The sequence below is a fragment of the Ranitomeya imitator genome, chromosome 5 (assembly GCF_032444005.1).
Source record: "Ranitomeya imitator isolate aRanImi1 chromosome 5, aRanImi1.pri, whole genome shotgun sequence".
NCBI lineage: Eukaryota > Metazoa > Chordata > Amphibia > Anura > Dendrobatidae > Ranitomeya > Ranitomeya imitator.
Genome location: NC_091286.1, coordinates 337,221,338 through 337,247,260, shown reverse-complemented (window position 1 = coordinate 337,247,260; position 25,923 = coordinate 337,221,338). Strand labels below are relative to the sequence as shown.

Genomic DNA, 25,923 nt, shown 5'->3' with positions numbered 1-25,923 from the left:
CTTTTTTCTAGACTAAATAATCCTAATTTCGCTAATCTATCTGGGTATTGTAGTTCTCCCATCCCCTTTATTAATTTTGTTGCCCTCCTTTGTACTCTCTCTAGTTCCATTATATCATTCCTGAGCACCGGTGCCCAAAACTGGACACAGTACTCCATGTGCGGTCTAACTAGGGATTTGTACAGAGGCAGTATAATGCTCTCATCATGTGTATCCAGACCTCTTTTAATACACCCCATGATCCTGTTTGCCTTGGCAGCTGCTGCCTGGCACTGGCTGCTCCAGGTAAGTTTATCATTAACTAGGATCCCCAAGTCCTTCTCCCTGTCAGATTTACCCAGTGGTTTCCCGTTCAGTGTGTAATGGTGATATTGATTCCCTCTTCCCATGTGTATAACCTTACATTTATCATTGTTAAACCTCATCTGCCACCTTTCAGCCCAAGTTTCCAACTTATCCAGATCCATCTGTAGCAGAATACTATCTTCTCTTGTATTAACTGCTTTACATAGTTTTGTATCATCTGCAAATATCGATATTTTACTGTGTAAACCTTCTACCAGATCATTAATGAATATGTTGAAGAGAACAGGTCCCAATACTGACCCCTGCGGTACCCCACTGGTCACAGCGACCCAGTTAGAGACTATACCATTTATAACCACCCTCTGCTTTCTATCACTAAGCCAGTTACTAACCCATTTACACACATTTTCCCCCAGACCAAGCATTCTCATTTTGTGTACCAACCTCTTGTGCGGCACGGTATCAAACGCTTTGGAAAAATCGAGATATACCACGTCCAATGACTCACCGTGGTCCAGTCTATAGCTTACCTCTTCATAAAAACTGATTAGATTGGTTTGACAGGAGCGATTTCTCATAAACCCATGCTGATATGGAGTTAAACAGTTATTCTCATTGAGATAATCCAGAATAACATCCCTCAGAAACCCTTCAAATATTTTACCAACAATAGAGGTTAGACTTACTGGCCTATAATTTCCAGGTTCACTTTTAGAGCCCTTTTTGAATATTGGCACCACATTTGCTATGCGCCAGTCCTGCGGAACAGACCCTGTCGCTATAGAGTCACTAAAAATAAGAAATAATGGTTTATCTATTACATTACTTAGTTCTCTTAGTACTCGTGGGTGTATGCCATCCGGACCCGGAGATTTATCTATTTTAATCTTATTTAGCCGGTTTCGCACCTCTTCTTGGGTTAGATTGGTGACCCTTAATATAGGGTTTTCATTGTTTCTTGGGATTTCACCTAGCATTTCATTTTCCACCGTGAATACCGTGGAGAAGAAGGTGTTTAATATGTTAGCTTTTTCCTCGTCATCTACAACCATTCTTTCCTCACTATTTTTTAAGGGGCCTACATTTTCAGTTTTTATTCTTTTACTATTGATATAGTTGAAGAACAGTTTGGGATTAGTTTTACTCTCCTTAGCAATGTGCTTCTCTGTTTCCTTTTTGGCAGCTTTAATTAGTTTTTTAGATAAAGTATTTTTCTCCCTATAGTTTTTTAGAGCTTCAATGGTGCCATCCTGCTTTAGTAGTGCAAATGCTTTCTTTTTACTGTTAATTGCCTGTCTTACTTCTTTGTTTAGCCACATTGGGTTTTTCCTATTTCTAGTCCTTTTATTCCCACAAGGTATAAACCGCTTACACTGCCTATTTAGGATGTTCTTAAACATTTCCCATTTATTATCTGTATTCTCATTTCTGAGGATATTGTCCCAGTCTACCAGATTAAGGGCATCTCTAAGCTGTTCAAACTTTGCCTTCCTAAAGTTCAATGTTTTTGTGACTCCCTGACAAGTCCCCCTAGTGAAAGACAGGTGAAACTGCACAATATTGTGGTCGCTATTTCCTAAATGCCCAACCACCTGCAGATTTGTTATTCTGTCAGGTCTATTAGATAGTATTAGGTCTAAAAGTGCTGCTCCTCTGGTTGGATTCTGCACCAATTGTGAAAGATAATTTTTCTTGGTTATTAGCAGAAACCTGTTGCCTTTATGGGTTTCACAGGTTTCTGTTTCCCAGTTAATATCCGGGTAGTTAAAGTCCCCCATAACCAGGACCTCATTATGGGTTGCAGCTTCATCTATCTGCTTTAGAAGTAGACTTTCCATGCTTTCTGTTATATTTGGGGGTTTGTAACAGACCCCAATGAGAATTTTGTTACCATTTTTCCCTCCATGAATTTCAACCCATATGGACTCGACATCCTCATTCCCTTCGCTAATATCCTCCCTTAAAGTGGACTTTAGACAAGACTTTACATAGAGACAAACCCCTCCTCCTCTCCGATTTTTACGATCCTTTCTAAACAGACTGTAACCCTGTAAGTTAACTGCCCAGTCATAGCTTTCATCTAACCATGTCTCGGTTATTCCCACTATGTCAAAGTTACCTGTAGATATTTCTGCTTCTAGTTCTTCCATCTTGTTTGTCAGGCTTCTGGCGTTTGCGAGCATGCAGTTTAGAGGATTTTGTTTTGTTCCAATCTCCTCACTGTGGATTGTTTTAGAAATGTTCTTACCTCCCTTCTGAGTATGTTTTCCTGGGTCGTCTTTGTTCGAGTCTAATGTTTTTCTTCCCGTCCCCTCTTCTTCTAGTTTAACGCCAGAAACCAGATGGGACTTTCAGAACAATAATAAACCTGAAAAAATTAAACAAATATCTAGTGACCCAGAGTTTCTAGATGGAAACAATAAAAACCTGTGTCAGAACCCTTCATCCGTCTTGTTTTATGACTGTAGTCGACCTAAAAGACGCATACTATCATGTGCTCATCCATCCCAGTTACCAGAAATACCTCAGAGTGGCGGTGATAATGCAAGGAGATCTGAAACATTATCAGTTCAGAGCTCTCCCATTTGGCCTTGCCATAGCCCCGAGGGTATTTACGAAACTGATGGCGGAAGTGATGGCCCACATAAGGGAGCAAGACGTTCTGATAGTTCCATATTTGGACGACCTCCTGGTAGTGGGCAGATCCTCACACCATTGCAGTTAGACAAGGTGATGACAGCCTGTCAAATTTGGGTTGGATGTTGAATCTAGAAAAATCCAGGATTATTCCAATACAAATACAACAGTACTTAGGAATAATGATAGATTCGACAAAACAAGAATGCCGTCTTCCAGGGACGAAAGTTTCCAACATGATACAACTAATAGCACAATTAAGACTTTCACCAGTCATCACTTTACGGAAAGCAATGTCCGTGTTAGGGTCAATGACAGCCTGTATCCCAGCAGTCCAATGGGCTCAGCATCACTCCAGAGATTTCCAGTGGGAAATATTAGAAGCACAACTCCGCTTAAAGGGGGATTTAGAAAAGCACTTAAAAATCTCCTCACAAACAATATGTTCCCTGGCTTGGTGGATAGACCCGGCCAACTTAACTAGAGGGGTCCCATGGGTATGGCCAGTTTCTGTAACCCTGACCACGGATGTGAGCCCGTGGGGTTGGGGGGCTCATTTAAACGATCAAATTGCCCAAAGCCCTTGGTCAGAGAAAGAAAAACTCTGCTCATCGAACATGAAAGAACTCTTGGCAGTAGAATACGCACGCAAACACTTCATGGTCTCCCTCCGTTCCATCACCTAAGGGTGCTTTCAGACAACAGGGTGGTGGTGGCGGCATACCTGAATCACCAGGGGGGAGCAAAGTCCCGCTCGCTGATGGAAGTAGCAAAATCTATCTTGTTACTGGCGGAAGCCAATCTATCCTCTGTCAGCCCTTCACATCAAAGGGACAGAGAATCAGGTGGCAGATTTTTTAAGCAGAACATAGTTAAAGCAGGGGGAATGGGAGTTGAACCAGGAGGTATTCAACCACATTGTGGATTGCTGGGGAGTCCCGGAAATAGATTTGTTCGTAAACAGTCTAAACCGGAAAACACAGGCATTCTGTTCAGTAGACCCACGGGGGAATCCAGTGACTCTAGATGCCTTTCTAATTCCCTGGAACTTCCAACTAGCTTACCGTATGTCTTTCTTCCGATAGCATTAATTCCATTAGTTCTGAAGAAAATCCGGGAACACAGAGCGAGAGTAATTATGATAGCCCCGTTTTGGCCAAAAAGATTGTGGTTCCCATGGCTACACTTAATGTCCATAACAGAACCATGGGTTCTCCCGGATATCCCAAATCTTTTACGCCAGGGGCCAATAAATCATCTGCAAGTAAAAAACCTGCATATGACAGCCTGGAATTTGAGAGGGAACTTTTAACAAAAAAGGGGTTTTCTTCAAACCTAGTTTCAACCCTTTTGTCCAGTAGAAAACCAGTAACTACCAGAGCATATGGCAAGGTCTGGAAAAAGTTCCGCTCAAATTCAAATGTCAGCGTGTCAGGGAAAATCCCAATTCAGGAAGTACTAGAATTCCTTCAGAAAGGATTAGAAAAAGAGTTAGCAACAAGTACCCTTAGGGTATGTGCACACGATGCAGATTTAGTGCATAACTGCAGCAGATCTGCACTGTGGTTTACAGTACAATGTAAATCAATGTGAAAAAAAAAGCTGTGCTCATGGTGCAGAAAAATCTGCGCAGAAACGCTGCCGATTTCAAAGAAGTGCACGTCACTTCTTTTGTGCAGTTCTGCAGCGTTTTTGCGCAGATTTTTCTGCACCATGAGCACAGCTTTTTTTTTTCACATTGATTTACATTGTACTGCACAGAAACTGCATCAAATCTGCAGATGCAGATTTAGTGCAGAAAATTCTGCACCACATTTCCTACGTGTGCACATAGCCTTAGGCTATGTTCACACATTGCGGTTTTTACCACGGAACCGTGGCGATTTTGCAGCTGCGGGTCCGCAGCAGTTTCCATAGCGTTTACAGTAACATGTAAATCCTATGCAAACCGCTGTGCACATGCTGCGGGAAAAACCGCGCGGGAACGCAGCGGTTTACAACCCGCAGCATGTCACTTCTTTGTGCAGAATCGCAGCGATTCTGCACCCATAGGAATGCATTGATCCGCTTACTTCCCGCATGGGGCTGTGCCCACCTTGCGGGAAGTAAGCGGATAATGTGCTGGTGGTACCCGGGATGGAGGAGAGGAGACTCTCCTCCAGGCCCCGGGAACCATATTTGAGTAAAAAAAAAAGAATTGAAATAAAAAATAATGATATACTCACCTCTGAAGTCTCAGCGCTGCACGCGGCTGTCCGGTCTCAGGTTTGCTATGCGACCAGGACCTGCGGTGACGTCGCGGTCACATGACCGTGACGTCACGAAGGTCCTGGTCGCACAGCATCTTTGGAACCGGACCGCCGCCTGCAGCGCCGAGGAGATCGGGATGTCAGAGGGTGAGTATATCATTATTTTATTATTTTTAACATTACTATTGATGCTGCATATTGCTGCATATGCAGCATCAATAGTAGGGGTAAAATCCCGCAGCGGAAGCCGCAGGACAAACCGCGATAAATCTGCAGGGATAACCGCAGCGGGTTTGCCCTGCAGATTTATCAAATCCGCTGCGGGAGAACCCGCAGGGACAGGACGCAACGTGTGAACATAGCCTTAAGGTTCAAATCGCAGCATTAAGGCGCCTTATACAACTCTGACCTAGCAGGGAATCACTGGATAAAAAGGTTTATTAAAGCCTCAATTAGGTCTAAACCAGTCATACACCACACTTCGCCTCCCTGGGACCTAAACCTAGTAGTTTCTGCACTAACTAAAGCGCCTTTTGAACCCTTGTCTCAAGCTTCCTTAAAGATAATCTCCCTGAAAACTTCTCTTTTGGTAGCATTAACCTCAGCCCGCAGAATTAGAGGTGGGTAAGCTGAAAGAGCCTGCAAGTCACTAACTCAGATATTAGAGGATAGAGTAGTCCTTAGGACTGACCCGTCTTACATGCCTAAGGTAGCATCACTGTTTCATAGATCTCAGCAAATATCCTTACCATCTTTTTGCCCAAATCCCAAGAATGAAAAGGAAAAGTCTCTACACACATTAGATCTTAAGAGATGCTGACCCAATATATAACAGCCACAAGGGAGTGTAGGAAAGGCAGGTCTCTGTTTGTTTTCAGGGCCCAAATAAAGCATCAAAAGCCACGCTGGCGAGATGGGTAAGGGATGCCATCACTCTAGCATACGCCTCATCCAATGAAGCCGTTCCCGACTGGATCAAAGCTCATTCAACTAGATTGGTAGCAATCTCTTGGGCAGAGCGAGCAGGAGCATTGATTGACCAGATATGTAGAGCTGCCACTTGCTCTTCTCCCTCTACATTTTTCAAACACTACCAACTGGACCTATCTTGCTCTTCAGACGTAACCTTTGGTAGAAGAGTCTTAGAGGCAGTAATCCCACCCTAACACACATTCTATGAAATTCTCTCCGTGGTGCCGTCATGGGGGTAAGAGAATATTGTAGTTACTCACCGATAACGGTATTTCTCTGATCCCATGACGGCACCCGTATATTCCCTCCCTTTCACGTGTGGGTGTGCACACTAGTAGTCAACCATTGACACGCGGTGTCTCAAAAAAAAGACTTAATTATTTTGTTGTTTAATAACCATTTAAGTTACAGCTGAAGTCCTGTTATGGCTCTGTAAACCAACTGAGGTGGAGGAGAGGTCCCGCCTTTTTAACCTGTGAGTTTTCTGTCCCTGAGGGTGGATCCCTCTCTCTGTGGTGCCGTCATGGGATCAGAGAAATACCGTTATCGGTGAGTAACTACAATATTTGAGCCACTCCTTTGTTGCCTTGGCTGTATGTTTTGGGTCATTGTCTTGCTGGAAGACCCAGGCACGACCAAGTTTTAATGTCCTGGTGGATGGAAAGAGGTTGTCACTCAGGAATTTACGGTACATGGCTCCATCCATACTCCCATTGATGTGGTGAAGTAGTCCTGTGCCCTTAGCAGATATTCACCCCCAAAACATAATGTTTCCACCTCCATGCTTGACAGTGGGGACGGTGTTCTTTGGGTCATAGGCAAAGTATTTCTCTTCCTCCAAACACGTTGAGTTAATGCCAAAAACCTCAATTTTTGTCTCATCTGACCACAGCACCTTCTCCCAATCACTCACAGAATCATCCAGGTGTTCATTGGCAAACTTTAGACGTGGCTGCACATATGCCTTCTTGAGCAGAGGGACCGTGTAGTTTTAGGTTGATCTCTCACCTTCCTCATGAACAAGGATAAGCCACGAGGTGAGATTTTGCATGGTGCCCTAGATCGATGTCGATTGACAGTCAGTTTGCATTTCTTCTATTTTCTTATTATTGCACCAACAGTTGTCTCCTTCTCGCCCAGCGTCCTACTTATGGTTTTGTAGCCCATTCCAGCTTTGTGCAGGTCTATGATCTTATCCCTGATGTCCTTATAAAGCTATTTTAGTCTTGCCCATGTTGTAGAGGTTAGTCTTACTGATTGAGTCTGTGGACAGGAGTCTTTTATAAAGGTGACTATGTAAGAAAGCTGTCTTTAATGCAGGTAACTAGTTGATTAGGAGCGTCTAACTGGTCTGTAGGAGCCAGAACTCTTAAAGGGAACCTGTCACCCCCAAAATCGAATGTGAGCTAAGCCCACCAGCATCAGGGGCTTATCTACAGCATTCTGGGATGCTGTAGATAAGCCCCCGATGTATCCTGAAAGATGAGAAAAAGAGGTTCCCCTGATGCTGATGGGCTTAGCTCACCTTCGATTTTGAGGGGTGACAGGTTCCCTTTAATGGTTGGTAGGGGATCAAATACTTATTTCTCACTTCAAAATGCTAATTTATATAATTTATACAATGTGATTTTCAGGATTTTATTTTTGATATTCTATCAATGTTAAAATTAACCTACCCTTAAAATTATAGACTGTTCATGTCTTCATCACTGTAGATAGATAAAATCAGGCTGTAAGAGTTGTGTATGGGACCATAGAGAATTTTATAGATTAGCTTGTTGAAATGCTAAATGTATGTGGTATTTTCATCTGAGCTGACTCATTCATCAGTACGAATTTGAGTCATCAACTTAGGGAAATGGAGATTGTCTGGAGCCCCCACATGAGGGAGGTGACTGCAAGACTGAGAAGGTGCAGGGTGTCACTGGGAAATGTAGTTTTAGTAGTCTGAAATGGACTGCCTATTCAGTTATGTGAAGCTGGATGCATAAATTGGCACAAAAGATGAAAAAAAAAAATACTAGTTACAAGAAAGAATCTTTATGGGGCTTTAGTCTGCATATTAACCATAAGTACACATTTACTGTGCTTTGTGGAAATTATTGTGATTGTAGGAATAGCTTTTTAATTTGCGGTTAACTCAGCTGGTGTGAGGAGACTAGCTGCTATCATGTTTCTCAAGCACAGCACGCAAACGAATTCCTGCACTTCATCCCTTAGCACACCGAAGCATGAAGGAAATTGTACAGTAGCACTGAGCAGTGTAGATGTGAATCCAGCTTTGGGTGAGATAAAAGACTTGTTAGAAAGCTCAGCACAATCTTTGTGTCTCCTTTCTATGAAAATGCAGGTCATAGAAAGTTGAATAAAATGATACCATGATATTTATAATCCGATGAATTATCTTGATATGTAAATGAGCTGTTAAAATGACACAGATCTCACGGAAAGGGCCGCGCTTGGTAACCCGATGTTTACCTTGGTTACCAGTGTAAACGTAAAAAAAAAAAAAACACTACATACTTACATTCCGGTGTCTGTCCCCCGGCGCTGTGCTTCTCTGCACTGTGTAAGCGCCGGCCGGAAAGCAGAGCACAGCGGTGACGTCACCGCTGTGCTTTCCGGCTGGCGCTCACAGTCAGTCAGGAAGCAGAGCGCCGGGGGACAGACACCGGAATGTAAGTATGTAGTGTTTGTTTTTTTTTACGTTTACACTGGTAACCAAGGTAAACATCGGGTTACCAAGCGCGGCCCTGCGCTTAATAACCCGATGTTTACCCTGGTTACCAAGGGACTTTGCATAGTTACTCTCCAGCGACCACACAGCGACGCTGCAGCGATCGGGATCGTTGTCTAGATCGCTACAGCGTCGCTAAATGTGACGGTACCTTAAGTGTGATTACATATACAGGTCCTTCTCAAAAAATTAGCATATAGTGTTAAATTTCATTATTTACCATAATGTAATGATTACAATTAAACTTTCATATATTATAGATTCATTATCCACCAACTGAAATTTGTCAGGTCTTTTATTGTTTTAATACTGATGATTTTGGCATACAACTCCTGATAACCCAAAAAACCTGTCTCAATAAATTAGCATATTTCACCCATCCAATCAAATAAAAGTGTTTTTTAATAACAAACAAAAAAACCAACAAATAATAATGTTCAGTTATGCACTCAATACTTGGTCGGGAATCCTTTGGCAGAAATGACTGCTTCAATGCGGCGTGGCATGGAGGCAATCAGCCTGTGACACTGCTGAGATGTTATGGAGGCCCAGGATGCTTCAATAGCGGCCTTAAGCTCATCCAGAGTGTTGGGTCTTGCGTCTCTCAACTTTCTCTTCACAATATCCCACAGATTCTCTATGGGGTTCAGGTCAGGAGAGTTGGCAGGCCAATTGAGCACAGTAATACCATGGTCCGTAAACCATTTACCAGTGGTTTTGGCACTGTGAGCAGATGCCAGGTCGTGCTGAAAAATGAAATCTTCATCTCCATAAAGCATTTCAGCCGATGGAAGCATGAAGTGCTCCAAAATCTCCTGATAGCTAGCTGCATTGACCCTGCCCTTGATGAAACACAGTGGACCAACACCAGCAGCTGACATGGCACCCCACACCATCACTGACTGTGGGTACTTGACACTGGACTTCAGGCATTTTGGCATTTCCTTCTCCCCATTCTTCCTCCAGACTCTGGCACCTTGATTTCCGAATGACATGCAAAATTTGCTTTCATCAGAAAAAAGTACTTGGGACCACTTAGCAACAGTCCAGTGCTGCTTCTCTGTAGCTCAAAAGTGGCTTTACCTGGGGAATGCGGCACCTGTAGCCCATTTCCTGCACACGCCTGTGCACGGTGGCTCTGGATGTTTCCACACCAGACTCAGTCCACTGCTTCCTCAGGTTCCCCAAGGTCTGGAATCGGTCCTTCTCCACAATCTTCCTCAGGGTCCGGTCTCCTCTTCTCGTTGTACAGCGTTTTCTGCCACATTGTTTCCTTCCAACAGACTTACCATTGAGGTGCCTTGATACAGCACTCTGGGAACAGCCTATTTGTTGAGAAATTTCTTTCTGGGTCTTACCCTCTTGCTTGAGGGTGTCAATGATGGCCTTCTTGACATCTGTCAGGTCGCTAGTCTTACCCATGATGGGGGTTTTGAGTAATGAACCAGGCAGGGAGTTTATAAAAGCCTCAGGTATCTTTTGCATGTGATTAGAGTTAATTAGTTGATTCAGAAGATTAGGGTAATAGGTCGTTTAGAGAACCTTTTCTTGATATGCTAATTTATTGAGACAGGTTTTTTGGGTTATCAGGAGTTGTATGCCAAAATCATCAGTATTAAAACAATAAAAGACCTGACAAATTTCAGTTGGTGGATAATGAATCTATAATATTTGAAAGTTTAATTGTAATCATTACATTATGGTAAATAATGAAATTTAACACTATATGCTAATTTTTTGAGAAGGACCTGTACTTCTGTAGCTTTCAGCACCTACAGCACTGTTGGAGGTGTTTAATGAGAGAGAGCACAGGTGAAATCAGAACAAAGACTCTCCTAAAGTTCTGCTGTACTCCCCTCTCCCCACACTGGCTGCCTGTGAGATGGAAGCAGAAGGTGTTGGTTATAGTCCGGCATTGCTATGCAGCACAGCCAACAGCATTATGAGAGGAGAATTGCAGATGTGTTTGTATTGAGTAGTCTATCAGTCATTACATGTCTCACACTAGCGGAGGCAGTTTCTCAGGGAGAGCTTTGTATTTTTCTTTTTGTGTATATCTATAAATCAGTGAGGATGTCATCCACTGTAGGAATATATTGTAATCTCCTATGTCCTGTTTTTTTTTTTTTCAGGAATTTATTATGACCACATCATCAGTTTCCAAGGTAAATCCCTTTTTGCTTTTTGAAGAAATGTTTTTGGATTTGGCGTTGGCTGCTTTGGAGAGGATTCGTTAACAGGTGTAAAGTGGGCAGTTTATTGCTCTTAATTCATTCCCTAGAGTATTTACTTTTTTTTTTTTTTTTTTATAAACCTACCATACGGTTGCAGTGATATGGGACTTTTTTGTGATCTTTACCAAAAAGACGGCGCTCGTAGGGTAATACTGTAAAAATGCGCCCCTGGAGAATTCCGTGAGCACCACCCCCTTGTTAAAGACCATAAAAATGAACACTAAATAAAAAGGCCCATATCTCTGGAACTGTATGGAAGATTTAGAGAAAAAACTGACCCCTTCTCCCAAAACAACGTGGCTCCCAGCCAGAAAATAGACCAAGGTGATAGCCATGTAGCAAGACAACTCGGACAGCAGCCTGCACATGCGCTAGATCCTGACTGTACAGGACTTGTGCACGATTGGTATTTAGTTGCCTTTCTACCAAGGATTCATCTGCACTTACCTAGCGTTTGGACGTCCAAAAAACTTGATTGTGCTTCAGTAGATATGGCTGATGGGCATATTGCCATCACTTGTTCCTCCATCTGTGTTCCATTGTGCTAATGTGGTGGCTTCACTTTTCGGCTTGTGCTTGATATCGTTTTCTCTCTGGGCATGTCATCGATAGGGCTCACTTTAATAGCTAAGCCAGCCCCCTTACTTATTATAACCAAGGCATTGGCAGATAAGTTAGTTCCATTATCTTTGAAAAAATGATTTGGTCCCTTTTACTCAATCAAGACTGATGACGTTCCAATGCAGAAAATTGTCTCCTGAGCATACCATAGGCCAGAAGTGGAGCTGTCATATAGTTGATTAGAAACACTTATAAGTATACTTTTTGAATGGAATGAGTCACCAGGTTTTTGTTATGTAATCTGAGAGCATCATAATGCAGGAGCAGAGACCCTGATTACAGTAATGTGTCACTCACTGGGAATATGTTTTGTTGTTTCAATATAATCAGAGCTTTATCAAAGGAGTTTATCACTTGAGGACAACTGGCCTTGTGCATCCTAGTCCAATCACACCCCCAGCACTGATTAGCAGCCCTGCCACTATACAATGTACACAGAAAACTGTGTGCACGGCGTTATACACAGCTCCACAACTGAGCTCTGTGAGGTCTACAGAAATTATAACTGCTGCACCCAGTAAACCAAGTGGTGCATCACCGGAATTGTGCTCTCTGCCCCTACATCATAGTACTGTCAGATTTCATGGCAAAAAACTTCTGACAGATTCTCTAAAAGGAGCACTCTAACTTTTTTATTAGCTAAACCTGTATAAATACGTGTGTTGTGTCTTCCGAGTTTCCAGTGCCACTCCCTGGTTCTGTTCTCACTCACTCCATGACAAATGCCTCCCTGTGCTATGAGCTGTGCATTTCTTTTCTAATTTTCAGGGCTGCTTCGTATTCAAACCTAGTGCAAAGAAGAAGAAGCGTTGTCTCACAGCAGGTGTGTTTGTGGTGCTGTTAGAGGGAGGGATCTGTAGCCTGAAATCTCGTCCAGCAAACTCCAGCACTTTCATTAAAGGGAATCTGTAAACATGTTTTACTACGCTTTCTGAGAACAGCATGATGTAGGGGCAGAGCCCTGATTCCAGCAGTGTCTGAGCTATCACAGTTTTGATAAAATCACTATTTTGTCTGCTGCAGATCAGCCAGTTCTCTCTATGCAGAGTCCTGTATAACCCCACCCACATCACTGACTGGCAGCTTTCTGCCTATGCACAGTGTACACAGAAAGCAGCCAATCAGTGGTGGGTTTATGCAGAGGTTATGAATATGAAGGACTACATGCATCAGGTTTACTAGTCCTCTAATGATCTTGCTGATAACAGTGACACATCACTGGAATTAAGAGCAAGAAACTGGAGAGGAGACAAAGTGCAAAGAGGGTCTTATCTGGGTAATAATCTAGAAGGATTTCACACAACTACTTATAAGGCTGCTGCAGACCCATGAGGAGAGAAATTCATAGAACAGGAGAAACAAATGGGTTATTCTGCGCTGCCGGGGAGAATGAATGAAGCCTGACAATCCAATGTTGGGTGGTTTTATTTGTCAATGTGTTTCTAAATATAAAACTTCTTCATCAGGACAAACCAAGATAAAGATACAGTCCGCATAGGTAGATACGAATAGACAAAGCATTAAAAAAACAAAAAAAAACGCGTGACACATTAAGTCAAAGGAATCATAGGACCGGGGTGTGACATGTCACCCGAGGTCAGGAATTGCATGTCACCTGCTGCACCTTGAAAGCGCATTCTTCAAAAATCACAATGACAAAACGTGAATAGTGATATTGTGCTAAAAAATGAAAAATGTGTGAATGCCCAAAATACAACATGTACAATGGAACTTGGTTTTGTGCGTTCTTTAGTGGTGAGAGGTAGTGTGCTTATCCATAGGTGCCACACTGTCAGCGGAAGTAACAACCACTACTAGAGCAGGTACAAAAGAGCTGCCGTTACTACTTCATGTGTAAGGAAGCAAAGGGTTAATGTGTTTATATGTGAGGAAATAAGAGAATATATGGGCTATATATAATACTGAGGATGGAGATTTCTAAATCGCGTCATAATTCAAGAGGCAGCAAAAAAAGTGTGAATTCAAATAAAGTAGTGCGTTAAGAATCCGTACCCCCAACGCCGTACGGTAAGAATAGTAAACGCAATACTGAACATGGATAATCCCAAGACAAAGCTGAAAACACAGTACGTTTCTACCAGACACCCTAAAATCATATTTATTCTCTTAGAAATAAACCATATACCGTAATTTTAGGGTGTCTGGTAGGACACGTCCTGCATTGTACTACTGTACCCAATTTATTATATTTTAGGATTAGGTACGTTTTATATACATAAAGTGCTGCACAAATTAATTCACCTCCGACCCCAAAGCACTGGTCAATACTGAGAATGTACATAAAGTGCAACAAAGATTCATTCACCTCTGACCCCACAGCACTGGTCCTTGCTCAGCATGTACAGTTGGGCCAAAAGTATTGACACCCCTGCAATTCTGTCAGATAATACTCGGTTTCTTCCTGAAAAAGATTGCAAACAGAAATTCTTTGTTATTATTTTCTTCATTTCATTTGTCTTAAATGAAAAAACACAAAAAGAATTGTCCTAAAGCCAAATTGGATATAATTCCACACCAAACATAAAAAAGGGGGTGGACAAAAGTATTGGCACTGTTCGAAAATTCATGTGATGCTTCTCTAATTTGTGTAATTAACAGCACCTGTAACTTACCTGTGGCACCTAACAGGTGTTGGCAGTAACTAAATCACACTTGCAGCCAGCTGACATGGATTAAAGTTGACTCAACCTCTGTCCTGTGTCCTTGTGTGTACCACATTGAGCATGGAGAAAAGAAAGAAGACCAAAGAACTGTCTGAGGACTTGAGAAACCAAATTGTGAGGAAGCATGAGCAATCTCAAGGCTACAAGTCCATCTCCAAAGACCTGAATGTTCCTGTGTCTACCGTGCGCAGTGTCATCAAGAAGTTTAAAGCCCATGGCACTGTGGCTAACCTCCCTAGATGTGGACGGAAAAGAAAAATTGACGAGATTTCAACGCAAGATAGTGCGGATGTTGGATAAAGAACCTCGACTAACATCCAAACAAGTTCAAGCTGCCCTGCAGTCCGAGGGTACAACAGTGTCAACCCGTACTATCCGTCGGTGTGTGACTGAAAAGGGACTGTATGGTAGGAGACCCAGGAAGACCCCACTTCTTACTCGGAGAAATAAAAAAGCCATACTGGAGTTTGCCAAAACTTACCTGAAAAAGCCTAAAACATTTTGGAAGAATGTTCTCTGGTCAAATGAGACAAAATAGAGCTTTTTGGGCAAAGGCACCAACATAGAGTTTACAGGAGAAAAAAAGAGGCATTCAAAGAAAAGAACACGGTCCCTACAGTCAAACATGGCAGAGGTTCCCTGATGTTTTGGGGTTGCTTTGCTGCCTCTGGCACTGGACTGCTTGACCGTGTGCATGGCATTATGAAGTCTGAAGACTACCAACAAATTTTGCAGCATAATGTAGGGCCCAGTGTGAGAAAGCTGGGTCTCCCTCAGAGGTCATGGGTCTTCCAGCAGGACAATGACCCAAAACACACTTCAAAAAGCACTAGAAAATGGTTTGAGAGAAAGCACTGGAGACTTCTAAGGTGGCCAGCAATGAGTCCAGACCTGAATCCCATAGAACACCTGTGGAGAGATCTAAAAATGGCAGTTTGGAGAAGGCACCCTTCAAATATCAGGGACCTGGAGCAGTTTGCCAAAGAAGAATGGTCTAAAATTCCAGCAGAGCATTGTAAGAAACTCATTGGTGGTTACCGGAAGCGGTTGGTCGCAGTTATTTTGGCTAAAGGTTGTGCAACCAAGTATTATTCTGAGGCTGCCAATACTTTTGTCTGGCCCATTTTTGGAGTTTTGTGTGAAATGATCAATGTTTTGCTTTTTGCTTCATTTTCTTTTGTGTTTTTTCATTTAAGACAAATTAAATGAAGATAATACCAAAGAATTTGTGATTGCAATCATTTTCAGGAAGAAACTGAGTATTATCTGACAGAATTGCAAGGGTGTCAATACTTTTGGCCACAATTGTATATAAAGTGCAGCACAGATTAGTTCACCTCTGACCCTACAGCGCTGGTCCCTGCTGAGCATTTACATAAAGTGCAGCGCAGATTCATTCACCTCCGACCCCCTCAGCACTGCCTCACTACTGAGCATGTGCATAAAGTGCAGCACAGATTCATCTAACCCCCAATCCTTAGATCAGGAATAGAAAATACATGTAAACTATGTTCATACGTGGTGTTTTTTGCAGTGCATATGTTTGTTTTTTTTATTATTATTTCGCCTTCACCTCATTGGGGGACACAGCCCGTGGGTGTATGCTGCTGCCACTAAGAGGCTGGCACTAAGTGAAACATAGAAAGTTAGCTCCTCCCCTGCAGTATACACCCTTCTGCTGGCTCTCAGATAACCAGTTCTTGCTTAGTGTCCGTAGGAGGCACACGGACGGGTCTGCTATTCAGACCCAAAACTTTCTTATTTTATTTTTACTTTTTACATTTTTTATTTTATTTTTTCCACGGACGAATGGGGCAACGGATCCTTTCAAGGTTCCAATCTCCCCGAACCATCAACAGGCGAGCACGGAGAGTGTCGCCCCTCCGTACCTTCTCCTGCGACGTGGGATACCAAGCCTGGGCTGATTCTTAGGGGCAACGGGCCCCTTCAAGGGCACCGATCTCCCCATACATTCAACGGACAAGCACATGGAGTGTCGCCTAAATGTATCCTCTTCTGCAGCCATGCGTAATGCTGGACAACTGGCCCTGTCCACCCGGGGGGCTTGAACTCCGTGGATGTACAGAGGCCCCTCTCTTTGGCGTCCGAGCAGCCCCCACTGTCCCACCACTGTTAAAGCGGATGGCACAAGGAGGCAGACGGTTCCTCTCCACCTCCCTAACAGAGTGATGGTTGATTGAGCTTTATCCCTGCACCGTCCACGCTGCAATACCTGACCTGCAGCAGAACAGTAGAGTTTGCGCACTTTCCTCGGCGCTGAAACTCGGTCATCTGATGCGGCTCCATGCCAGGACGCGCACCGATGGTGAGTGGATCCAGTCAGCGATGGGCCTCTGCAGCGAGATATTCACATGCTGACAGGCAGCCTCAGCCATGGCTTCCCAGTGGCCCACCTCCCTTAGGTAACGCTCCGTCTGGCTGGAAAAATTTAGCCCCCCGGCTTCGGCCGATGTGTAGGCTGGAAGCCGCGCCCGCACTATGGCGCGCTACGGTGGCTACGCCCGCTTTTCTGGCACTTCTCGCCTGGCACGGGAGTGCTCAGTTTTCTCGGCCACTACAACGCCCCTCACTTCTACCGCTGATATCGCTTCCACCGGCTGCAGAAATTTTAGGCCCCGGCTTGAGCCTATTCATGGAAGTCTCGAGGTTGCACCCACATCGTGTCTGTGGCTCCTCCCCCAAATTGGCGCTTCTCGCTCTCTGCGAGTTTTTATCACCTCCTCAACTCCCAGTGGCCATCTTGGTCCACCCGGCCGGCTCACACAGGGGCGACAGTTTTGCATTTAAGGGGAACAACGACTCTGCAACCTCAGTACCTGGTAAGGAAGTACCTGACCAGTATTCCCTGGTCTTAAAGGCACATGATCAATCCTAAGCCGGTCACCCTAAATGAGCTCAGCAGCCCTCCGCCGCTGATCCCAGTTTTTCCCAGAGTACCTAGTTCCTCTCCATCCATGGTTTCTCTGACCAAGAGATTGAAACCCTCCGTGAACCCTCTGTGGCTCGGAGTGCTCGCAGGACCGATCTACATGGTCCCTCTCCTACATGGGAGCCGTCGGCTAGCAGGGGCCGTAAGTATTCTAGAAATGTACAGGCAACTAGAAAACGGAAGTTTCATTTCCTGATCTCTCCCCAATGATTTGCTGACAACAAGACTCTGAATATGGATCGTGGATATTGCCTTGGATCTGGACTTGCCAGAGCTTCAGAAAAGGATGGACTCGCCTATTTATATCATCAAACAATCTCTGTACATTGATGAGGACTCCGGTTCTGCTCTAGACTACGCAGTGTCCCTCATAAGGAGACTAAACTCCCTCGTAGAGCATTTGCCATTCAGTCCGGATAAGCGATTCACTGGACAGAAGCCTCTACGTGGGATGCCATGCCTGGTCTGATTTTTAAGGGCGACTGGTCCTTTAAAGGGCACAGATCTCCCCACACCATCAACAGACGAACACATGGAGTGTCGACTCCATGTATCCTCTTCTGCATCCATGCCTAACGCCAGACAAGCTGCCCTGTCCACCCGGGGACCTCAACTCTGTGGATGTACAGAGGCACCCTTTTTGGCGTCCGAGCACCCCCCTCTGCATCACCACTATTTAGCAGATGATGCAAGAAGGCAGACGATCCCTCTCTACTTCCATGTTAAGAGGATGGTGGATTAAGGGTTCCTAATTTTTAACTCTGCACCGTCAAAAGAGCGCGGCGATGGCAACAGACGGCTTTTTCCTGACCTGCTGCATGCAGCTGCGCATTCTGCCACTTGGCATATTAACCGGGTAGAATCTCCTGTGGTATACCTACCAGTGTCCCTGCCGATGTGTCATCAATTAAAAAATACCATGGACTGTCAGATAGCAAATCTGGTTCGTTCCGTTTTGCGGCTTCGGGTTCAGCACTCTACCCTTAGCCGCCGCATGGGTTGCTAGAGCAATGGTCTCCTTGTCGGAGACCTTAAATACTTTGATTCACACCAGTAACCTTTTCCCAAAGACAGTACAGCTGGCCAATCAAATCTTTTGAGCGGGAGACTAACAAAGGATCGTATGTTTCCTACAGACCCAACCAGCAGTGGAAGGGTTGTCCAGGACAATATAGATCTAAGGGATCTTGGTTCCGAAAAAGGGTAACGAAAAGTAAGACCGATCCTGGACCTCAAACTTCTAACAACCTTTGACAAGGTCCTCCTTTGGATGGAGTTCCTCCACTCAGCCATTACTTCAACAGAAAAGGGTGGAGTTTCTGGCATCCATCGACATTCGGGATGCTTACCCTCACGTTCCTATTTTTCCCCTCTTTAAAAATTCCTTCGCTTTTCCGTTCACGAACAGCATTTTCAAGTCACGACCTTGCCCTTCGGCCTTGCTACCACACCCAGAGTGTTCGCAAGGGGCATGGTGGCTGTCATGTTCCCCTTGCACCCCAAAGGCTTGGTCGTCCTGCCCCATTTGGTCTACTTTCTATCCGCTCTTCCAGGACTACACTGAGTCGTCTATATCCCTTGCGATACCCTCTCACCTGGACTGGCAGCTAAACTTAGACAAGTTCTCATTTCCAGCCCAGCAGATATCCTTTTTGAGGATGATCCTGCACACTTCCAGAAGGATGGTAATTATCCCTCGACACAAGGTCGTGGCCCTTCAACAGGGAGCTCGCGCACTTGATCACTCATCCTCTAATTTCATTCGATTTGCTAGGAGGCTTCTGAGGAAAAATGGGGACGACAATGGAAGCAGCTTCCGCTCGTTTTCAGCAAGTCAAACAGGCTTTCAGAGGGTAGTCTCTGAGCTCCTTCCTCATACAGGGCCTTTCTCCAGGTTCAATAGTTATTAGTAATTACCAATGCCAGTCTTGTTCTCCCGATCATTGCTCTGGGGATCCGAACGGTATGGCTAGTCCTACAGCAGGTCCACTGCCTTCTGGCGGGTCACCCCATCCGAATTCAATTGGATAATGCCACGGCTGTGCCATATGTCAATCATCTAGCAGGTACACACGGTCAGGCGCCATGGCCGAGGTAGTTCACATTCTCTGATGGGCCGAGATCTATCATTCGGTGATCTCGGCAGTACATATCCCAGGAGTAGAACACTGGGCGGCAGACCTATTCAGCCGTCAGGGTTCCGCCTCAAGTGAGTGGGAACTTCACCTGGAAGTCTTCCATCAGATCTGCCTTCACTGGAGCTCTCCAGTTGTAGATCGGATGGCGTCCAGACTGAATGCCAATGTACTCGAGTTCATGGTTTGGCCTCCAGTTCCAAGAGCCATCGCAGTGCATGCTCTGGTTCTTCCGTGGTACCAGTTTCCATAACCCCTCTTCCACTACTTCTGAAAGCCTTTCAAAAGCAGAAAGGGCCCCAGTGATCCTCGGAGATCCGCACTGACCACGTCAGGTTTTTGTTTGCGGAGCTAGTATATTCTGTCTTATTGCAGCAAAACTGCAAGTAGGGACTTTTTCGCAGGGAGTTTTCACATGTAGTTCTTCCCTATTGCATACCGTTAGATCTTTGGGACCTTAATGGTCCTGGGAGTCTTACAGTAGACTCCTTTTGCTCCGGACAGACTTTACGATCAGGGAAGGTCGCCCTTTTTTCTGCGATCTTGTCATCCTGATGAGTCTTCAGAGCTTGCCGCTTTGTTCTTTCAGACTTTTTTCCTTTTTACCATCAAGGCAAGGTTGTCCTCAGGCCATCCCCTTCCTTTGTTACCAAGGTGGTATTGTATTCCCACTGTTACAAGGGCATCGTTCTTCCCTCATCTCTTTCGGCTCCAGTCCACAAAACTGAATGGGTTCTCCATAATCTGGACGAAGTGAGTGCTCTGAGTAGGGACGTGTCGAGGACTGCGTCCTTCCGAAGGTTGTGCGCTTTATTTGGGCTTCCTGACGTTAAGAGGAAGACTTCTTGACGGTTACAGGGAGGGTCTAGCCGTTTCATCGGCCATGTGAGCCTGGTGGATTCGTTTCACCAGCCAGGAGTCCTTCCGTGTTAATGTCAGCCTATCTCCCTGTCTATCGAGGGTTCTAGGCACCAGGCGTCGGCAAAGCACGCCTGCAAGCTTGCGGATTCGTCCAGTCCGCATGCATTCTTGAAGCACTATAATTCCCACACTTCCACAGATGTGAGTCTGGGCAGGCAGACTCTGCAGGCTGTGGTGGCGCACTTGTAAATAGCAGTTACACAGGGCCTGATCTGATGTTGTCCCCACCCAGGGACTGCTTTGGGACGTCCCACGGTCTGTGTCCCCAATGAGGCAAAGGAGAAATAAGGATTTTTGTGTACTTACCGTAAAATCTTTTTCTCCGAGCCAATCATTGGGGGACACAGCCCACCCTGTTATTAGCTTGTGCTTGTTTTATAATTTGACATGCTATACGCTCATATGTTATTGATCTCCTACTGCTTTTTCACCGAACTGGTTAGTTGAGAGCCAGCAGGAGGGTGTATACTGCAGGGGAGGAGCTAACTCTTTGTATCACTTAGTGTCACTCTCCTAGTGGCAGCAGCATACACCCACGGTCTGTCCCCCAATGAATGGCTCGGAGAAAAGGATTTTACGGTGAGTACACAAAAATCCCTATTTTTTAATGCAAATTTTTAGCTGCGTTTAACGATACCAGCAAATTCTGAGATTTCAGAAATCTCATGCATACTCATTATTTTTTTTTTTATTGATTGTTTTGTCAAATAGCTGTGTGTTTGCAGCATCTTGCTACTTTCAGCGTTTTTCACCCATTGAAAACAAATGGGTAGTGTAAAAAACGCTGCAAAAAACACAGGTATTGCTGAATTTTTGGTGCCAAAACCTGATAAGTTGAATCAGAATTTAATTTTTTTTATGCACTAAACTTTATCAGCATGCACAAGAGACAAATGTACCCTGACAAAAACACAGCACTAAAAATGCAGCAAAACCTGCTTTTTGTAAGCGGCTTAAACGCAGCTTAAAAAAACACTGCAAAAGCGCATTGTGTGAACATAGCCTTTATAGGACATTTTATAACTTTCCCAAATTCTTATGAAAACATTTACAGTACATTTTGCATTGTACTGCTGTACCCAATTTATTATATATTTTAGGACTCGGTCCATTTTATTCCGACTCCACCAAAATGGCCTCTGACTCCATGGCCCTGGTAACACAAAATAATTCTGTGCCATAATTCACAATGTCTACCTGCCAAAAGTTGTCAGGAGCATAAATGTACTTGTCACATATGGATATCTTGGCATTGACTTACCTCTCTTATTTCCAGCCGACTACTTTATAGACAGTCTTAAGAGCTCTGAAGATGGCAGGGTGCGTTTTGAGAGCTGCCAGTTACTATGGCAGCAGATGAAGTCCCAGATGGAGGTCAGTGGAATCCAGTAGACGTGGAGGGGTAGTAGATGAATTCTTCATCAGTGGTTGATTTACTCTGAAATATACTGTTATTCACTAATCTAACATGATAAGTAATTTGTATAATTCCTCCAGTTCCAAGACAGCAGCACCAAATGGCCTATGTGTCCTCAACACTGCAAGAACGAAAATGCATGCGCTCTCTAATGTTCCTGAAAATACCAGGGGGCTGATTGCTCTGTTTTAGGCCTCATTTAGAGTTCTGTTTTCACATACGAGTTTTGTGTTTTTTCACGGATATAAATTGTACCTGTGAGAACCTATTCTCATGTTTGTGTATTTTCGCGGCCTGAGTGGTCTACACCAAAACGCGGAGACATGTCCGATTTGGATCCGAGGCTTTCATAAAGCTTGCAAATGCAAGTCTATGGGTATGTGAAATAGTCCGATAACACGAATGTGCCAACCATTTACAGTCCATTTTTCACTGGCTGTTTGCTAGTAGAAGCTTGAGAACCTTCCACCATTTTTTTTTTTTTTTTCCTGCCTACGAGAAAAACAGATGAAACGCTGATAGTGACAAAGCCTAACACACTGACCAAACTATGATGAAAAGCAATCTGTTTTTTTCCTGACGAAAAAAATCAGTCTGAATGATCCCCCTAACCGTTGTGTGCGTCATGGGATTACTAATTTGTGACCATGCATCATAGCACCAATGATTAAAGATTCTTTCAAGTAAAATAACTTTCCTTTTATCAAATAGATAGGTTAATACGAAGTTACTATTTCCAGTAAAATCTATTACATTGTACAGCGACAGCCAAAAGTGCTCTGCGCTTACCACAATTTTTCTGTTTTTGTTTGTCCACTCAATTTTTGAGGGTTGATCCCAGGTTCTCAATGGTAGCGCTCCACTTTTATTCACTGGATAATAATTTTTCCATTTGTCCCAAGCAGTCTAATTGGGGGCTTTATCAGAGAAAATAACATCAGACACATACATTCTCATTCTATATTCATAAACCATATCCTATAGGTATATCAGAACTAGAAAATGTTTCAATATTTGGTTTGGATTCTGTTCGGCTGTTAATATGGTGTTTGCAGTATTCCACAAACGTAGCTGAACATGATTGGAGTCAATAGGAGTAGAAATGAGCAAATATGTTCGGAAGCGATTGTCAGACATAAATTCGGCTCAAATAGGGTACCAATATTGCAAATTCGGATTCGACGACCATTTCCGAACATATTCAGGTATTATGTACCAGCAAATCCGTCCATCAGCATATATGAAGTGCTTTTGCTCTATGTAAAGGATACATTGATCATGGTATTCATATAGATCAGTGTGAGTTATACTTTAGGTCTCTCCTGTCTCTATATGAAGCACAAGCCAATATCTAGACAAGAAAAAAGGGGAGATATGCATGCCAGAAATCATGTCAGGAACCCAGCATATATTAATAAGGATAATTTAACAATGGGTTTACCGTACTTATTCCTTATCAAAACGCCTCAACGCGTTTCCCCAACGTGGTTTGTCAGGAATCCAGATGTACATTCTTATGTGGTCATAATAAAATCCATGATGCCGTGGCCAAGAAACTCCCCAGATCTCTGTCTCATTGAGAACCTGTGGTCAATCCTCAAAAAGGTGGACAAACAAAAGTACAGAAATTGTAATAAACTCCAAGCACTGATTAGGCAAGAATGGGTTGTCATCTGTCCGGTCTTGGCCCAGAATCTGCTATCCAGCTGCCAGGGTGACCTGCTGAAGTCCTGAGAAATAAGGATGAACACTGCACATATTCTTTAGGTGAATGCTAAAAGTGTAAAATTCCACAAAAGATCCATCATTGGTAAATCCTCCCAGCTACAATGCCACTGATTGGCCTGCCACCATTTGTTTACTATTTGCCGCTATGAACTTGTCAGCCAATCATGGGCTACAGGAGTGCTCTGGCCAGTGATTGGCTGCAGCTGTCATGTGGGTAGACAGCATGTGAACCCTGCAGGGAAGGAATCCAAACTTTCTGGGATCATCAGAGAAACAGGGGATTTAGCAGCTGCCTATAGATTTTTTTTTTTTTCTTTGCTTATGCTATTTATTACCTTTTTAGTCCATTTTTTCACATAAAACTTCTATAACGAGTATTCTTTACTCAGATCCTAAAATCTAAAGTGCAGCAAATTAAAGCAGAAACCTGCCTTCAGCCTCATTTTCTGTTTCAGCAATTGCAGGAGGAGCTGAACAGAAAGCTTTTTGACGGTCTCGTCTGCTTTTTGAAGAAATCTCACTCAGATTTTCTGGACCAAAAAAATGATTGGAATTGCAGAGTGAGGTCTAGTGAAATTCCTACCGCTGCCCTCCTACTCGGTATGTCTGTCCTCTTCATATGTGGCTTTTATTCAGTGTTTGCTAGTTAGAGCCTGCGTTCCTTTGGACGTAGAAATGAAGTCTTCCTATAATTAAAAATTACTGGAACTCCCACTGATCACAAGATTTGGGTCTGATCCCCCACTTTAGTCAGCACCTACATGACTCTGGTCAGCGATTAGGGGGCTACAGCAGTAGAAACCCGTTGCTGCACATTTTCGCCTGCCTGTTCTGAGTGATAGCTGAGTGATATACAGCCATTTTTTTGTATAGGGTATGCTTGGCTTTAGAGCCGACAGCATAAGATGCAGGTATAGAGCACGTCCTGGGTGATCTGATTTGTTTTTCATCTTTCCAGGTGTCAATGTCACTGACCACGAGCTAACCTTCAACAGCCTTTCTGACGTTCTTCTTGAGCATGTGACGCCATATGTCGTTTTGTTACAAGCCAAGGAATGTCCTGGTAAGGATACATACTTGTTTATCGCTTGACTACAGTAATATAACAAGAATATGAAAATAATATAGGGTACTTGTTAACATGTTTTTTGAAAAAAAAAAAAAAAGGCAAAAGCCATCCCACCACTTCACGGTGACCCTAATTGGCACAGTCCTAACTCTTAATATTAACCCCTTTCTGCCATTAGACCTACTATTCCGTCCTTGTGGGGTGGGCCCTACTTCCCACGAACGGAGTAGTACGACCAGCGCGATCAGCCGCGCTCACGGGGGAGCGCGGCTGGGTGTTAGCCGACAATCACAGCTGACACCCGGCACTATGTGCCAGGAGCGGTCACGGACTGCTTCTGGCACATTAACCCCCGAAACGCTGCGATCAAAGATGATCGCAGCTTTCCAGCAGCATAGGATAGCATCGCGCAGGGAGGGGGCTCCCTGCTTTCTTCCCTGAGACCCTCGGAGCAACGCGATGTGATCGCGTTACTCTGAGGGTCTCCTAACTCCTTCTCCCTGCAGGCCCCGGATCCAAAATGGCCGCGGGGCTGCTTCCGGGTCCTGCAGGGAGGTGGCTTACAAGCGCCTGCTCAGAGCAGGCGCTGGTAAGCCAGGAGCACTTCCTATCAGATCGCTGATCTGACACAGTGCTGTGCAAAGTGTCAGATCAGCAATCTGACACTATAGTGTGATGTCGTCCCCCCTGGGGCAATGTAAAAAAAAAAATATTTACATGTGTAAAAAAAAAAAAAAAATTTGTTCCAATAAATATATTTCTTTATCTAAATAAAAAAAAAACAATAAAAGTACACATATTTACTATCACTGCGTAAGTAACGACCCAACCTATAAAACTGTCCCACTAGTTAACCCCTTCACTGAACACCCTCGCAAAAAAAAGACAAAAAACGCTTTATCATACCGCCGAACAAAAAGTGGAACACGCGATCAAAAAAAGGGATATAAATATCTATGGTACCGCTGAAAACGTCATCTTGTCCCGCAAAAAAGGAGCTTCCATACAGTGTCATCAGCGAAAAAATATAAAAAAGTTATAGTCCTCAGAATAAAGCGATGCAAAAAAAATTATTTTTTTATATAAAATAGTTTTTTTCGTATAAAAGCGGCAAAACATAAAAAAATATAAATGCGGTATCGCTATAATCGTACTGACCCAAAGAATAAAACTGCTTTATCAATTTTACCAAACGCGGAATGGTATAAACGCCTCCCCCCAAAAGAAATTCATGAAACGATGTTACCAATAAAAACGTCAACT

At 43.8% G+C, this 25,923-nt stretch overlaps 1 protein-coding gene across 4 annotated transcripts in view; it reads left to right on the top strand.

Moving 5' to 3' along the window:
- Positions 1–25,923, top strand: part of ORC3 (origin recognition complex subunit 3) — a 113,929-nt gene that overhangs the window by 6,791 nt on the left and 81,215 nt on the right. For 2 of the 4 annotated variants that reach the window (XM_069726385.1, XM_069726386.1), the window contains exons 2-6: positions 11,034–11,066; positions 12,525–12,579; positions 21,723–21,820; positions 24,047–24,191; positions 24,550–24,654. In XM_069726385.1, the coding sequence (XP_069582486.1) occupies positions 11,034–11,066; positions 12,525–12,579; positions 21,723–21,820; positions 24,047–24,191; positions 24,550–24,654 (436 nt within the window). The remainder of the gene's footprint in view (positions 1–11,033; positions 11,067–12,524; positions 12,580–21,722; positions 21,821–24,046; positions 24,192–24,549; positions 24,655–25,923) is intronic. The other 2 variants (XM_069726384.1, XM_069726387.1) reach the window with 1 other exon arrangement.